Source organism: Engystomops pustulosus, chromosome 6 (assembly GCF_040894005.1).
Source record: "Engystomops pustulosus chromosome 6, aEngPut4.maternal, whole genome shotgun sequence".
Taxonomy (NCBI): domain Eukaryota; kingdom Metazoa; phylum Chordata; class Amphibia; order Anura; family Leptodactylidae; genus Engystomops; species Engystomops pustulosus.
Genome location: NC_092416.1, coordinates 71,787,566 through 71,805,070, shown reverse-complemented (window position 1 = coordinate 71,805,070; position 17,505 = coordinate 71,787,566). Strand labels below are relative to the sequence as shown.

Below are 17,505 nucleotides of genomic sequence, written 5' to 3'. Positions count from 1 at the left end.
TCCTTCTTCCTGGTGGTAGATATTCTTTAACTATTAACGTAATGAAAGACACAGAGTTATATATAGATATACAGTATACTAGTCTAGGAAACATAAAATATGGATACATATACTATTTAGATAGAAGTAAAGCACTGACCTTGAAGCTAAATAAATGGGAATTCAGGCTCATCCAAGGCAGATTTTACAAAGACATTTGGAGAAGATACAAAGATACAATATACCAATTCTAGACCCTAATGAGGGATCCCAACACTTCAGACAGCAGCAGATGTAAGTGCAGTTACTGTCTAGCTCAGTGATGGCGAACCTTTTAGAGCCTCAGTGCCCAAACATCAACCAAAAGCCACTTATTTATTGCAAAGTGCCAGCGCAGCAATTTAAGCAGGAATGTATTTCTCCTTGTACATTGACAACTTTCCATCCCTCAGCTTCCCAAGGACACCAACCCAGTTGAAAGGAGGAGGGCAAATTCATCTATCATTGTAGGAAGATTCTGCAGGCAGATTCTTTGAGTTCTGTCTGGTGAACTTCATTCTGGGGTGATGGCCTGGGTGCCCACAGAAAGGGTTCAGAGTGCCGCCTCTGGCACCCGTGCCATAGGTTCGCCACCCCTGGTCTAGCTGAACCAAAGCAATGTCATTTACAGGTAGTGTTATTATTGTATTAGTGGCAGCGGCTAATGCTGTACCTCCAGGTGTGCATGTTCTGATAAGACTTCAATCCCCCACCAAACCTGAAACCCTCTGTACAGACATGTAAACTAAACATATGGCCATGTCAGCATCATAAGCAGACTTTTTTATTTCAATAAAATCAATGAGCCTGCATTCGGAGAGGTCTTCATTTTTATTATGTGAAGACCGTACAAGACAAGTGCGCCAGACCTACATCCAAGGTGCACCAAAATGCTTTGGCATCCAGAGAAGATTTCTTTGCATTCATGTCAAAACTTTTCTCAAAAAAGCAAGGTTCATTATGAAAGGCCTTTAACCTGCAAGGCCCAGCTGTCTGACGCATTGCAACAACTGAAGAGAGATTTGCCCAATTAAACATCTGTTAACATGTGCGTTCACAAAACACTAATGTTAACATTGTGTTAAACACATGCCTTAACGGTTGCGTTTTGTAAATGCAAATGCCTACAACTGTTTAATTAGGCAAATCTCTGTCCAGCTGGTGGAATGCATTAGACGCGATGTGTGACTGCACTCTTATACTACTTTTTATTGTAATAGTGTCAAAATTATACATGATAAAATCAATATAAAATACCCATTTTTTTCTGCAATTATGCATTAAAAATGTGACAAAAAAGTCCCATCAGTTTATATTGACTAGAAGAGTGCAAGAGCAAATCTTTAAAGAATCTACAGAAAAACCTCACTAGGTTAGGACTGAATTGGAACATTTAAAAAATAAATAAATAATTGAAATACAGAAACCCAGACTGCTTTGCTTTAGGGGGAATGAGCATTCAAACCTTGAGCAAAGCATTAAAGTTGCACCATTTATAAAGCATTACATCTCCCCCCACCTTCAATGGCGGTTTTTCACTCGCTGCTCACAACACTAACAAAGAGCATAATAATGTAAAGGAGGAGATGGTGAAATGAGGCGCCGGGTCCCTGGCGAGATACGGGAGGCTTTGATTTTCAGATCACATGTTTCAGCCTGCAGTAAGACAGGCAATAATGTAGCTTCATTGAAATTCCAGCCACGAGTTCCCTACCGCTGCCAGCAAGTTCTCAAAGTCCTTTCCTCGTTCATTTCAAGGAGGTTGTCGTCTTTTCTTTCAGAAATGTTTTAAACCTATGAGCTTTAGGGGGAGCTGGCGGCATCCATAAGCTAAAGGGGGGGGGGGGGGAGTACACTTTCACAATGCAATGACCCAGATACACCAATAAAGTTCACCTATGGGGAACAGGGTCATAGACAACTTCCTCACTTCTCCAGAAACTGAACTGGGTGTTTAATAAATATTATAAATTATAATAAAAATTTATAATAATTAATAAATTTAATAAAAATTATAAATAGGTCTATGGGTTCTGTGTATTGGCTCCTTGATAAATCCCCTCACCCTTTACTAGTAAGTTCATGCAGATTAATACAGGGACTCTGGTGGACATAACTAGAATTGCAGAAATGGGTGCGACACAGGGGAGGATGATTGGGTGCCCAAAATATGTATGCCATTGTAATTCAATATAGTAGCTTTATTTAAATGTGCTGCCCATAACCAAAATACATCATTTGTGTTCACCACATCTATCTAAATACAGAGCCATTTACTAAGCTGTAGAATCCAGACAAAATTTTTTTTTTTTTTATCTATTATAGAGAATAATTATATCCCAAAAATATTCCAAAATGCTAGTCAGAGGAACTCCTTATGACATCCCATTCCCCAGATCTAAATCCTTCTCTAGTCACTATATGTCCATGACATGTTGGCTCAGAGAATGGTGTAACAGCTCAGTTACGGATCAGGAAACATGAAATGTGAATTCATTACATAAATCGAAACCCACCAAATTCTGCATGGAGATTGTTCATGCTCTCCATGTTCAATTAAATTCTTCTAACCACTCAAAATGTTATTTGCCATCAGCAATGCTGACAGGATCCTCTTAAGAGATCTCCCAAATACCCTGTTGGAATTGGAAATCTACAATCAAAATCAAGCATCATAAACCAGGGGTACTTACTCATAGATCCAGGACTGTGACTGTGGTAATCTTCTTATATTTTTTATCCATGACCTCCTTCTATCAACTTTTAAAATTATGGTTATGAGCCAGAAGCACTGAGATCACAGCAGGACAGCCTGCACAGCTACAGCACAGAAGGCTTTTTGTAACATCCCCCAGAGCCCCTCTGAATCATTAGCATAATGTTAAAAGATGATTTTAGAAGGAAAGGGACCATGGATAACACACATAAGAATATTCCCAGTCACAGTGTCTGGATCTATTATTAGTTAGTGCCCTTGTTTCTTTATGCTTTATTTTGATAGTAGATTTCTTTTACACACTGCAAATACCTTGGCATGTAAAAATTGCCTTTCAGTGGAGCTGTGGAAGGAATATGCTGAAATTATTATTATAAGGTTCCTTTAGATTATTAATAGGCCATGCTATTAAATAGTGACTGAACAGCAGGGATTCAAACTTTTATCAGGACCTGGTTTTTCACACTGGGGTGATGGGATGGTGGTAGCATCTATTTTTGCCGTTCTTTTTGCTTTGCGGTTGGTTCTAATTTTAGGAACTGAGTGGAAGTCCTTTATAGGAATTCCCAGACTGTTACCATTCCCATTACTGTATATTAATGGAAACATAAGTATGATGTTTAAGACAAAAAAAGTCATTTGCCCATATAATAGAACCCATGACATGTTATATTAGGTTTAATAAGGGGATATAGACTACAGGCGGTCCCCTACTTAAGGACACCCGACTTACAGACAACCCATAGTTACAGACGGACCCCTCTGCCCACTGTGACCTCTGGTGAAGCTCTCTGGATGCTTTACTATAGTCCCAGACTGCAATGATCAGCTGTAAGATGTCTGTAATGAAGCTTTATTGATAATTCTTGGTCCAATTACACCAAAAATTTTGAAACTCCAATTGTCACTGGGGCAAAAGAAAAAAAATTGTCTAGAACTTCCATTATAAAATATACAGTTTCGACTTACATACAAATTCAACTTAAGAACAAACCTCCAGACCCTATCTTGTATGTAACCCGGGGACTGCCTGTATTTCTAATGGAAATGGGAAAGACAAATTGATATTTTATGCTCCTTTGCTATGCTGCTACTTCACAGAGACAGCTATGGGATTAATGGAATTATTTGGTCTATACTCAGGAATTCAATTTAACCGGATCTACCTTGCCTCTCAATATACTGAACTGGGCCTTCTACCTGTTGGATATGTTGGTACTGAGGTTTCTAGGTCTCTAGTATGCTTCATGCACACAACTGTGTGTGGCTGTGGGCTTTGAGCACCACTCATCCTGCCAATGTCCTAAGGAAGTGTTTGCTGGGCAGGAATAGGACATGCTGAATCTTCTGCAGTACAAGCAGTCTGCATGTTCTAGGGTTGGTAAACCATGGAGAATGCACAATGTAAGGCCCACGAAGGGCTATTTGTTAGCCACAGTCTGTGTGGTTAGCTGACAGCCTCAATGGGGGACATTTACTATGGTGTTTCTGCCAGTTTTGTGGCGCTCTCATCACATTTTCTGCTCTCCGACCTATTTATTAGCTGGCGGTGCCAAAAGAAATTTGGTCTAGCAGGGACACAAAACAGTGCTATTGCCTGTTCTCTGACTGTTGGACACATTTCTGGTACTCGAGACAGATTTTGGTCCCAGGGACAAAAAATGCTCTTGGCGGCAGAAATGTATCTGCACAGCTCCACAATATTAAATGTGTATCTTCTTTACGAGAGCAGGTCGGTAACAAAGCCAATGCAGACACCAACACTTTATTTAAATGTCCCCCAATGCGGATCACAAACTCCTCTTCTTCTACTTTTAGGTAAGATAATTAGACACTATATCTGGGATGAGGGTTATACCTAGAACATATAAAATTCGTACTTGTTATTAACAGGCCCAACATACTAAGACTAGCCTGAGGAGACTGATAATGGAACTGAGGAAGCTTGGACTAGACTTGGTTCAATGCTTTTAAGTGGCTTTGTCACCTAAAATATTAATGGGATGAGCAGACTTGTTCAGATTCTGTTTGGCAACCTGAAAGTTCTGTTTCAGTTCCAAACCTGAACACTCTCCCCCACCGGTAACAACCGCAATCGGTGTTGGCACAGATCGTGGGTCTTAAACTTTAACTCTCACCATCATTTCATTCAATACATTATATCACAGTATCGGCACAGAACATGTCTAGAAAATACTCTCTCATTGCTGCCTAAGTTCATGAGGCATCTGCATGTCAAATCACCAAGTCAAATTCTGTTAGCGAACATTAGTAGGCCCTAAAAGGCAAGATGGCAGTCACAGATATCCAGCAAAATACAGGACTACCGACCACAGAAACAACCATGAGACCTGTAACTAGAGGACTGAGGACAGGGACTGATGGGAGAGACTTTTGGAGTATGTTGGTCTATATAAATAGCCAAAAATAAACAGGTTAATGGACAAACAGGTGGAGAACAACTGCAGTGTACACAATGTATACATGCACAGTCATATCCAACAGATACATTGGACAAGATCCCTGTGTGTGCTGGCCTGTCCTCCATTCCCACACAGTAGCCTGCTCTCCTAGCTGGAGATGGATACAGACCATAGAGGTGTGTCCAATACGGTGAAAGGCTGCTAAGCAGATTAACATGTCTGTGTAACTAGATGCAGCACAGAGACATTTCATCTTAGTCAATGGGCTTCTCGCAATTTGCACTCAACAAAAACACCTACTGAAGAAGGCAGGACAAAGCTGCAGCTATTTGTCCTCTGGGGGGAGGGAAAGAACAAGGCCATATTGTTTACCAGTGTGACAAAAAAAAGGCCTGCTGATTCAACTGTTTGAGAATGCAGTTTCTGCCGGCGTCACAGATTTCTATAGAGGAGAATTTATACTGGGCATCTATCAGCTGTAATCGCTCATGAGCTTGGTATGTCCCTCCAGGGAAGGACGAGGGGCTGGGGTATGCTACTGGATCTCACTCACTACCCTACTCATCTATCACTTCTAAATAAAATGATATAGTTCATTTATGTGTTAATGGAATTTTATGGCTGTACAAAAATGTGTGGTGGTGGGTTTAGCATAGGTTGAAGACACTTTGATAAGCTGTACTTGCCTTACACTTCCTTGTCATTCCCTTTCCGATGGTGCAGGAAAAGATTTTGAATATCTGCCGAGTCTGCAGCTGAAAAACCCCATCAGCTACCAGATTGAAATGTGCTACAATTTTGGCATAATTTGCGCTTTTAAGACTAGTAGAGTACTCTTCCGTGTTTCAGGTCTTTCCGACCCTTAATCATAGGCCATGATTAAGGGTCAGAAAGACCTGAAACGCTTAAGACCAATCGTGTTTGCTTTCTCCTGCTGTTGGTCATGCCATTTTAGTTGCTGATCATTCCTTGAAAAACGATTATTTCAGGGAAACGATTGTTTCTAACCCTGGCTCACAGCCAGAAGGGAACCAGGTACAGGTAACACTCTTGCTCTGACGAGCACCACCGGAGGCAAATTTCAGGAACCTCACTGAGGACACCACACTTAGGAGAAAGAGATGTTCAAATTTAAAGTCTGGGTCTCCTGTCCCGGGGGAGGGGGGGGGGGGTTTGGGGACCCCTCTCTCCGATAGAGCTGTCGTGGTGAGGGGATAAAAAGCATTTATATTCTGGGTTTTGAGCTGGACTTGCAGCCAAAAGGGGAGTGTCCTTGCATTCCTGTGTTCTTTGATCTCTGCATGTAAACTGGTGCCCAGACCATCTCCTGTAATCTTTAACTAGAAGCTTGCTGCTACCCTTACTCAGAGAAGAGGGGAGGGGCTGTTTTGTGAGACCTGATACAGGAGTGCACTAAAATGCTAGAGTAAATGAGTCCAGTAACAATACTAGAATATAAATTCATTTTTTAACATCCGTCCAGCTAATTACAAAAATTATGGTTACACAGCTTTCCGGCATCAATATCTGACATTATCTGCAGCTTTGTGTGGATAAAACTGCTTACAGATTACCATTAAAATGAATGTATCACTAGAAAATTACCCATTTTCAAACCACATTTTTCATGATTATTTGAAATCCTTTCCATGTCACCAACATTACATGAGCTAATCCTGTGGGTGCTTACTTTGCAGCAGTCATCTAATTAACATCATAGATAAACTGCATTACAAACAATAAGAAAAAAGCTATATGTTTGTCAAAAAAAGAAAATTGGATATGCATTCAAGTTAGTAATGAACCAAACCTGCCCTATACAATGTAAAGGGTTTGTTAAATATTTGCTACATTAAAAAGGAAAAGGCATGGCTATTTTGGTTACAAAGTTTTGGAGATCTGGAACAGAACTGCAATACATCACAAACACAGAAATGGCTGACTGCTTCCATGGGTCTTTTAGGAATAAGTAAAGAATCCAAATAAAATTATATGAGCAATTTGCTAACAAACGGAGTGGAACAATCGAGAAACTGCTTCCATGCTCAGTCGTGTGGTGCTGTCTGCCATTGAGGCCTCACAAACCCAGGGGCTAGAAAGTCAGTGAAGCAGAACACTCAGAATCCAACATGATTGCTCTGTACAGAAGGGACAGAGCGGCCAAGGAATTGATGTATGTGGATGGTACACCAGGCCAAACGCCAAGGTCCATCACCACCAGTTAGATAAGATCTGCACAACATATTATGCAACAACAAAGCAAGTCAGATTTTAGAGCAAACCTCTATTTGTGCCAATTACAGAAGATAAAAACTTCCAAGGAAAATTTGATACGAATTGAGAATACTGTACACTTAATGGATTGCAATCTGGAAATAATAAGATATGGTTATTAATGATACAAGGCTCATACCTGCATAACGTAGAGGAGCATCCTTGTCTAGCGCTATCAGGGGAGGGTCCAGCAAAACTGCGTTGTCGTTTTCTGTCACTATCCCGTGGTATGTAGTTTCAATCCATGGCTTGTGTTTATTAACTAAAAAGTAGCAAAAGAGTGGGAAAAAGGATTAAAATAGACAATAACAGGCAAGACAATTTTTTAGGTTATATATTTATAAGAAAAGGGTGCTTTGTAGTAAAATTGTTCATATGTTAAAGCATAACACATTTCCCTTCTTCTGTAAGCCTGAGAGTTTATTGGGTTTAAGGAGAGCATCTGCAGCATCAATAGGTTCTAGACAAAATGTTCTGTATACATAATGTGTGTGATACACAAAGCTGCATATAGCTGATAGACATTTATATACATGGGAGTCCTGCATCTGTTGCATTTTCATGTACAAGTAGTTCATATAAAGATTATAAGACTTTACATTCCATCCTATAGTCACCTCAATGCATGAGGGCAAATGGATTCTTTCTTATTCTAAATAATACATTCTAAGTACAAGTAACTAGATGCCAATTAAGTAGCAATATACAGATTAGTAAACCCTTCTTCAGGGACCATAATGTCTAGAGCAGCACAATCCCAAGGCCAATTAAACTGAATCCTTTATCTGCAATAATCAGATTATCAGTGTTTCTTCATTTGTACAATTGCTGCAATCAAAGAAATAATGTAATAACCTGGTGACTCGTCTGCTGCATCATCCATCCTGTACTACACTGTATCAACAAGTTGTCCCTTTATCACTAAATTCTGTTTACTCTTATTCATTATTTCTATAGTGTTGATCATCATGATACATGCACTGTAATAGTAGTGCAAACACTCATCTTCTGGACATAATTTACTTATTGCAAATCTGAAAACTATTAATCAGCCATTATGTCAGTGCAGAATAATTTATACCAATGATCACATTGGCAAAACGAGGGGCCAAACTGCTGCTCGGTAATCCAAAAATCTGCTGATGGCAGCGATTTTGTTACTACAGCCGAGTAAACAAACGTCATCATCAAGGAGCGCCAGGTTTGTGGCACGGGAGAAATATGAAATTAATAAGATGAGTGGTTATTTAGTTCTTTTTGGCATTTTTTTCCCCTGGATATGATCGCACAGTAGTGATACACATTGGAACAATAGAAGTCTCTGATTTCTGCTCTGGTGATGTGTTTATTCCCTTACAGTTCATTTGGGCACATAAACATCACAGGTTACCCCACAACCTCATGATGCTGCCTAGAGATTAGGGATGGGGGATTGGGAGAGGGGGGCTAGCAGAGCCTGGTATTGTTAAATATTACTGGGCAACCCATCTAAGCCGAATCCTAGCAACCCATCTAAGTGGATGGAGGTAGAGAAGCTCTAGAGTGCCCCTGTCCATCCCAACGCCTACCTCTGGGCTACTACTAAGACTAAACTAAACTCCCCATTGTAAGGTCCTATGGCACACACCAGATCGATATGGCTTCAGTGCAGACAAAAGTTCCCTTTAGAATCTCAACATTCACCCATGTCATCTTTCCTATTTACCTACAACTACGTTCTAGCCTCACGGGACCAATGTCCAGACCCTAATTCCTTAAGAATCTTTTTCGATTTGCTGACATTGTAGACTATAGTTCCAAATCTATTTGTAGACTTTCCAGACATACAATTTAGGTATGATCTTCCTTCTTCTATCTTTAGCTATTTACAGATTAAGTCTTTCCTGAATTCTATGTACGGCACCCCTACGGTTTCTACTCCCACAGAATTTGACAGGATCCGCAAGATGTTATTGTCCACATCAGGCCTCATTTCAGCCATCTTCAAAATATCGATAAAATATTGACCTACCCCTCTGACCCCCCAGACATGACTATATGCATAAATGGGAATCTTTCTTGGCTAGAGAGCTTCCTTTAGAGACTGAAATGCAATTTGGGACAGGGTGGCTAAATCTTCCCAGTGTGCTCAATGCAAGGAAAACCAGGACAAAATTATTAATATTTTGGTATCATACACCTGCCGTGTAACATATATACCCAACTTGTCTGATGTTTTCTGTGGGTGTGTAGAGGGAGGAGCATCTATTCTGAACATATTCTGGCTCTGCCCTTCCATCCACCCATAATGGAGGACCGTTGTGGACACCCTGTCTTCAGTCCTAAGCTTTCAAATTCCTATAGCATTTGCCTGTTAAATCCCCAAGCAGTTAAGTAAGCATGCTTCCCATCTTCTTTTACATTTGTTCCTGCAGCTAGATGACTAATCTCAGGCAAATGGAAACAACCTGTCCCTCCATCCCGGGTTGAGCTCTGTACTCAAGAAGTCCTTACAATGGAACATCTCACAGCTCTCCTCCAAAATAAAGCAAATAGATTCAATCTCATATGGGCCCCCTGGGATGACTTCTGGATGGGAAGGAGTGTGTGTTGAGTGGAGGACTCCACTATGGGTTCACCTTCTTACACGCTGGCCAAGGTATCATCTTCCCCAAATCCCCTTAGTCCCCCTATGTGTTTCCTCCTAAGTATGCCCCCATGCTCTATTTTAAGTTTTTTCCCTTGTTTATAGGTATTTTGTTCATACTGCACATTTATTCTCTTTGCAAATCATCACTATGTTTGACTTGTTTCTTTAAGGAAAAAAAGTTGGGCTACGTTCACACCTTGCTGTTTGGATGTGAATGTTGATGAATATTTTGGCACTGAAAACACTCCTATTAAACCTACGATTGGTATACATTATAGAAGACATTACACTTGATGTGAGAGATGAGAAACAACATCACTTGTCCTGTAATCTTCAGGCCAGGCTATCTGTACACAAGCACCCTGCTGATCATACTTATACAGGCTTTACAGTGATTAGCATACAGACAACTTTAGAATAGACAAACTTTGTCACTGTGAGATACAGCTACAAATGTGTTTATTGTTAAGGCAACATTCACACGACCATATGGGGGCCAGTGATACGGCCGCATAATTTACAGCTGTGTCCCCCATAGAGGTCTATGGAAACACAGTAGCTAGTGGCCACTATGGTTTCAACGAAGAGGGGAGTGGAGCTCCCTTCTCCACCCGGCCGTGAGCTATGCCGGGGTATGGCCCTGGGGAGCACATGGTCGTTTGCATGAGGCAATCCTGTATGGGGCAGAAGTCAGGAAATTCACTATGAAGATGTTTGAAGGACAAGGCAAGGATCCATATTGACCACCAGCTACGTGTGTGCTTTTTGTGTCTCTCCCCAGACGATAACTCTCCCTACTGTCCAGTTAAGGGACAATTCAACTTTAATTTGGTACCCACAGGCAACAATACTATCCTTACTGAAGGAATATAAAAATTATTGCAGATGCAGCTGTTTTCATTAACACGTGTAGACTGTGAGCCGTCACAGGCAGGGTCATCCTTCCACTTGTGCCAGTTATATTGCCATGATATGTATGTGAACCCCTTTTCAAAAGTACATCATCATAGAAATAAGGGAGCTCTATAAACAAAAAATAGCAACGATGAAAATAACAATACCGTTTCAAATGCAATTTTTAGCTGAAATGATCATGATTGGCTTGTGCACATTGTATACACATTTACAGTGGCTACAGAAAATGTAACTCGATCATTAGGAGCTAAAACTAGGAAAACATTTCTAAACAAACAATCAATCCTTTACTCAACAAATGTTCTACTAATAGAAAATATCAGAACTCTTGCCAAGTTTTGTGGAGAGGGGTGTCTCGTTTAACCCTTTCACTGCCAAGGACATATCTCATACATCCTCAAAAATGTGCTTCTAAGTGCACAGGAGGCATTACATTTAAAAGTGAGAATTTCAGGTGAGATTTTTTTTATAGAAAATGAATTCACTGGCACTTTCATATGAAAGGCAAGCTTCTGCTATTTCATATGAAAAAAATAAGACTCTCAGTGCCACAGATCCGAAGTTATAGCCCTCTAAAGTGTGCAGCATCCTGCATCCAGTACACTGTTTTCAAATCCCTATTTGTGCGTAAGCATCCACATGTAAATATGCATTTTTAAATGTTTTTTTTTTTTTATAATTTCTATTTGTCACAAAGTTGCACGATGGTTGTACAGGCTGTCAACTGTTAAGACAAATGCAATCCCCAGGTCGCCTGCTTTCAACAAAATATTCAAAATCAGTTTAATTGCTATATTTTGCAGGTTGTGACCATCTTATAATTTGTAGCTGAAAAGTAGATTTTTGGTTATTTCAGTCTTACTGATATTATGAGGATTTATTCAAGTGAACATATGACTATGAGGCATCACATGTTCATCTATTACATTTAGGAGATAGGAACCTATAAATTTTCTGTTTGGGGCACATTTACCATCAATGTAAATTTTTATGCATTTTTAAAATAAAATTTTACACTTTGAATCAAAAAAATTCAGCCATGTGCTACAAAATTGTGGTGTACGCTGGAACAAATAATAGATGGTCTAAAGTCCAACTCTTCAGTCTTATGCTGAACCAGATAAATGAGCCTGCATGATTTATCTGATGCAAAATAGGACTGTAGAGTCTGACTGCACTGCTCTATTCACCAACAGTTTTAATAAATCCCCCCCAATAATGTCAGTCCAGCAGTTTTGGGTTTGGTTTTGTATGGTAAATCCCACATGCGCATGTCAGAACAAATTCACTCATGGGTAACAGGTGTAAATGCTAAATTGTCTGTGGTACCAATTTGTAAAGGCCTATGATCCGACACATCCATGGTTTGATACATGAGCTCCTCCGATTCCGTTATGTTGCTGCAGCCATAACTCAACAGAACTTGCAGATTCTGACACATACATCATACTGACTATTTGTAGAAACCTGAATTGCACATCTCCTCAAAACACATTTTTATTTATACAAGAAACTGGTAATCTTACTCAGTATTAGTTTTGTGATGATTATAACTTTAGTTACACTCATAATTAGATACAATGAAGCCTTGTACTGTGATAAACACAGGTATACATTACTGCCTCTCACACATCAAGCGCCTGCCTTCAGCTTTCCATCAAACATTAAACACAAACAGAAATAATATTTTTTCAGCAAGGAAAAGCCCCAGCAGCTCATTCAACCCTGCTTATTACTCCTGGATTACCAACTTTTTTCGCTGTGTACGCATAATGACCAGGAAAAAAAACTGAAATTGTTAAAAAAAGCAACACCAAAAGACCAAAATAACCATCTATGAAGGAAAGCATTTCATAGAGGAAACACTTTCTTCCACTTGAGCCAAGCCCTTCTATTTAATGATGTAATTCAAATACATTTTCTACAATATTGCAATATATTATCATATACAGTATGAGAACAGATATACAGTTTTACTACCGTATTTTTCAGACTATAAGGCGCACAAAAAACCCTACGATTTTCTTAGAAATCAAAAGTGCGCCCTATATTTCGGTGCGCCTTATACATGAAACGGTCATGTTTAACAAGGGCTCCGGACCAGGCCAGCAATATCCTGCCAACATCCTGCACACACTGTAAACGGGCACAATACCCCACACCAGCTCCCAAAGTGCCCTGGCACCACAATACCAACATTGTGCCCATCCGTGCGTCGGAGCAGGGCAGTAGCATGGAGAGACTGGGGCCGCAGCCGCGACCCTGCATGGCCGGCAGTGACTGGAAGAGGCAAGGAGGCAAGTCAGAGGAGGGCAGAGGTCCCTACTTACGTGGGTCCCCAGAGACGGCCCCTTCACAGCAAATCTCCATCGGGGACTGAAGACCACGCCGGGCGCGAACCACAGGCGCCATAGTGCGAACCACGTGGCTTTCTCATCTGCCACCCCCATGGACCACCTTCTAACCCAAGCAGCCACCAAAAAACTGCAATCATCTGTGTTTCTCTATGACACCCACTATGCCGGGTGCTGAGGGGATAGAAGAGAGCCTCCTCTGCTGTGAGGGGAAGCTTTTGTTGGTTATGTTATACGCAGGAACCAATGAGAGATTTCCCTTATTACACAGAGGTCAATACTAGAAGGGATACAGTAAGAAGTACCATATGTGTTTTTAGAGGGAAGGTGTAGGTCTTTATAGCACATCGCAATTACTTCCATCCTAAGTGTGTATATATATATATATATATATATATATATATATATATATATATATATATATGTATGTATAATATGTATGGGCATAGCAAAGTAATACTTATTTTAAAATACGAAGAAGAAATGCTTATGCTCACCCACAAAAATGCATGTTGAAGGTTGCTCCGTGCTGGATAGAAGATGGATGGCGCTTGGTCTAGATCCAAGGTAAGTAGCAGAGGAAGAAAAGAGGAAAGAGATATCCACTCTGTCCGCACTGGTGTAAGGTTAAAAAATGTTCAAAACAATTTATTCAGTTCATCAAAAAAGTTAAAAACAGCACAACATCACAAGGAAAAAATGCATGAGATGACGCGTTTCGGACAAAACAAGGTGTCAGTCCTTAATCGTACCTAGATACCTAGGTACGATTAAGGACTGACACCTTGTTTTGTCCAAAACGCGTCATCTCATGCATTTTTTCCTTGTGATGTTTTTAACTTTTTTGATGAACTGAATAAATTGTTTTGAACATTTTTTAACCTTACACCAGTGCGGACAGAGTGGATATCTCTCTCCTCTTTTCTTCCTCTAATACTTATCTTAACCTGTATATATGGGCTAAGTAGTCCTTTACCTATCCTATCCTATGGATACAGCATAGTACTCCAATCTGATGTATATGGAAACAGAATAGTACTACTACTCCTATCCTGTGAAGCACAGCACTACTACTCCTGTATATATGGGCACAGACTTTCCATGGTCATGTATTAATGCATGCATCTAAAGCCGTGAGAGGCTTTTCTTTCCTTAAATCAGAAGATTAATTTGTTAAACTAAAAAAAGGAAAAGCATATATGTATTGGCTATATTTACTTATTGAAAAGGAGCAGTTCCCACTTTATGGAGTAACACCTGGCACTCAGGACATGTGACAGACTGCAAGCACCAATAATTGTCGGCTATAAATTTCGGTTATTTGGGTTGTAAAACTGCTATAATCTAAGAGAAGATTCCTGAACCCTGAGCTTGTGTTATTTATAGAGCGCACAAAAAAAATGGAGGTATACTATAAGCATCCACAAATCAAATAACGTGTCTGCCAAAGTTTCATGAATTATGCAGCAGCTCTGAGACTGCAGTACGTAAACACGACTCCACTGCAGCAGGGAACGATATACAGGAAGCCAGAGGAAGAGAATAAACTCAAATGCTAAAGTTTACTAGGTCAATACAGAACATAAAACTTATCTGATCATAGAGACTTCTCCGATGATGACACCGCCTCAAGGACAGTAATATATTGAAATTATTTGTGTTTTATACAGATGTATTACAGAGAGGACATATAATCATAGAAACAGTAGTCATCAACATACAGAAGAGGACAAGCAGAGTAGTGACAGGCAGCCCTGCAAGGTCAGAGGCAGATGTGAGGGATGAAGCTGCCGGGCACATGAACATTATCAGAAGAGGGATGGAATATGTGGTTCTCCTCACAGTGCACTCACCGTTCCAGAAATTGGCTATTTTAGTTTCTTGGACAACTCTATTTAGATAAAAGTAACTGCTGCCGGTTAAAAAAGGACCTAAATAGAATGAGGGACTGGGCGCCTAAAAGAATTTGACACCAGGGTATGAGACTCTTAATATACTTATAAACGTCTTTCTATAAGCTATGACTTCACCCTTAAATAACAGACACAACCAACTGCAAACAAGACCCAACAGTGAAATGTCCCAATTAAAGCAGGGAGGCCTCACCATGGATCTTACAGTCACATCCAGGAAACAAGGAGGCCATTACATTTTGTAGACCATCAACCATTAAAGCTATTTAACAGATTACTAATGTTTCCCTAGCATATCCTGGAAAACAGACAAGTGTAGTGGCATTGAGATGGGCGATATTATAAGAGATAGGCCTCAAACTACATCCATGTAAACGTGTGAGAGTGTTACCTGTATTCAGGCGCTCTCTCACTGGAGAGATACAATGAGTTTTACCAATTTGTACACCATAGGCACCCAATATACCCCATTATTGGCAATTTGTGGTTTGTGGGGTCCACATCATTTTGGATTTATCAATTCAACTGAAAAAAATGAAACAGCAGCAGATATGTGACCAAGGAGGTACCAACCACCAGGAAAATGACTTCTGTTAAAAGTGGTCATGGAAAATCCAAGGAATGAATTCTGCAGCATCGTGAAACAGACTGTAAGAGATTCTAGTAACAGTTTTGACAACAAAGGTTTCTGATCATCAGGTTGCTGCCTCCATTATACATTTACACACTGTGAATGAAAGTGCTTTCATCATAAAAAAAGTGTCAAAATAATAACAGTGCTGAAGACAGCAGAAATAAAGCCATAGACACATTAGCTAATGGCCTGGCAGCTAGATTCCAGACAATAGTGGAAATACTCGACATGTAGCAAACGTTTCATTAGGCAATATTGTACATGCTGTCAGTACAGGCAGGCGGGCACGCTTCACTCATCATTCTATACATAATGGGATGCTTCTTTTTGTTCCTCGACTCATGCAGCATTTTATTTTTTAATGGAAGTACATAATGTATAAAAACTATTTTTACAACTTAAAAGAACTACATAAGGCTAGCTCCTTCCTCCTTCTCCTTGCACCAAAGATCGGTACCCATGAGCTGTAGTTCTCCAAACAAAAACAAAAAAAAAACAAGGTTTGGCCAAAGTGTTGTCCAGTCTTCCAGTCTTCTAACAATTATTTGTAATTTATTCTGTAATATGTACATCCCCTAGAGGTCTTTTCAGCACATTTCTAGGTTTCAGCATAAATTAAAAATTATCTTTTTTTTTTTTTACAATCCAGTCAGGTAACCTCGCCTCATGAAGCTGCTATTGAAAACTAGATATATGCTACAAAGACCTCCAGGAGACGTACGGTATATATTACAGAGGAAGGTACTGCTTGTGGGCTTGGGGGGTTGGTGTGGCAGGTTCCCTAATGCCTGCTGTGTGCTCTGGATTTAACTATGTTTGCATATTTCCCAGAATCCTCTAGTGGAGCGTCAATGGCTGCAAGTCTCCACACTCCTGCAAGATGGCCTTAACTGGTCAAGTCTCCATAAGGAGAGCTCTTCCTTCCCCACCTGTACAGGCAGTCCCCGGGTTACATACAAGATAGGGTCTGGAGGTTTGTTCTTAAGTTGAATTTGTATGTAAGTCGAAACTGTATATTTTATAATTGAAGTTCTAGACAAATTTTTTTTTTTTGTCCCAGTGACAATTGGAGTTTCAAAATTTTTGGTGTAATTGGACCAAGGATTATCAATAAAGCTTCATTACAGGCACCTTACAGCTGATCATTGCAGTCTGGGACTTTAGTAAAGCATCCAGAGAGTTTCACCAGAGGTCACAGTGGGCAGAGGGGTCCGTCTGTAACTATGGGTTGTCTGTAAGTCGGGTGTCCTTAAGTAGAGGACCGCCTGTATTTATTTTCAGCAGCCAAATTTATTGGAACAAGAATAAATCAGAAAGCTGCACAGTTGATTGTTACAATGAATGTGTTTATAGACAAGAAGAATTTTATAAACAGGGCTGTCCGACTATGCACAACCAGCTGCTCCAGTCATCCTGGGAAGTGACGAGGGGTCCGACTGGTGGACCCCCACTCTGTTGATCTGAGACCCCCACCGATCAGCAAGTTAGGCCTTATCCTGTGTAATACATTCATGCAATTTAACAATCTTCCCACAAACAGAAATTACAAAAAACCCAAAGGCTATTTGCGCACTAAGCAGAATGGCTACAGAATCTACACACTGGAAATTGTCTGTTTTCTGATGCAGT

General features: G+C 40.2%; 1 protein-coding gene across 4 annotated transcripts in view; it reads right to left on the bottom strand.

Moving 5' to 3' along the window:
• The window catches only part of CLSTN1 (calsyntenin 1), a 68,743-nt gene that overhangs the window by 37,384 nt on the left and 13,854 nt on the right, over positions 1 to 17,505 (bottom strand). For all 4 annotated transcript variants that reach the window (XM_072156506.1, XM_072156508.1, XM_072156507.1 and 1 more), the window contains exon 2: positions 7,571 to 7,693. In XM_072156506.1, coding sequence (XP_072012607.1) covers positions 7,571 to 7,693 — 123 coding nt within the window. The remainder of the gene's footprint in view (positions 1 to 7,570; positions 7,694 to 17,505) is intronic.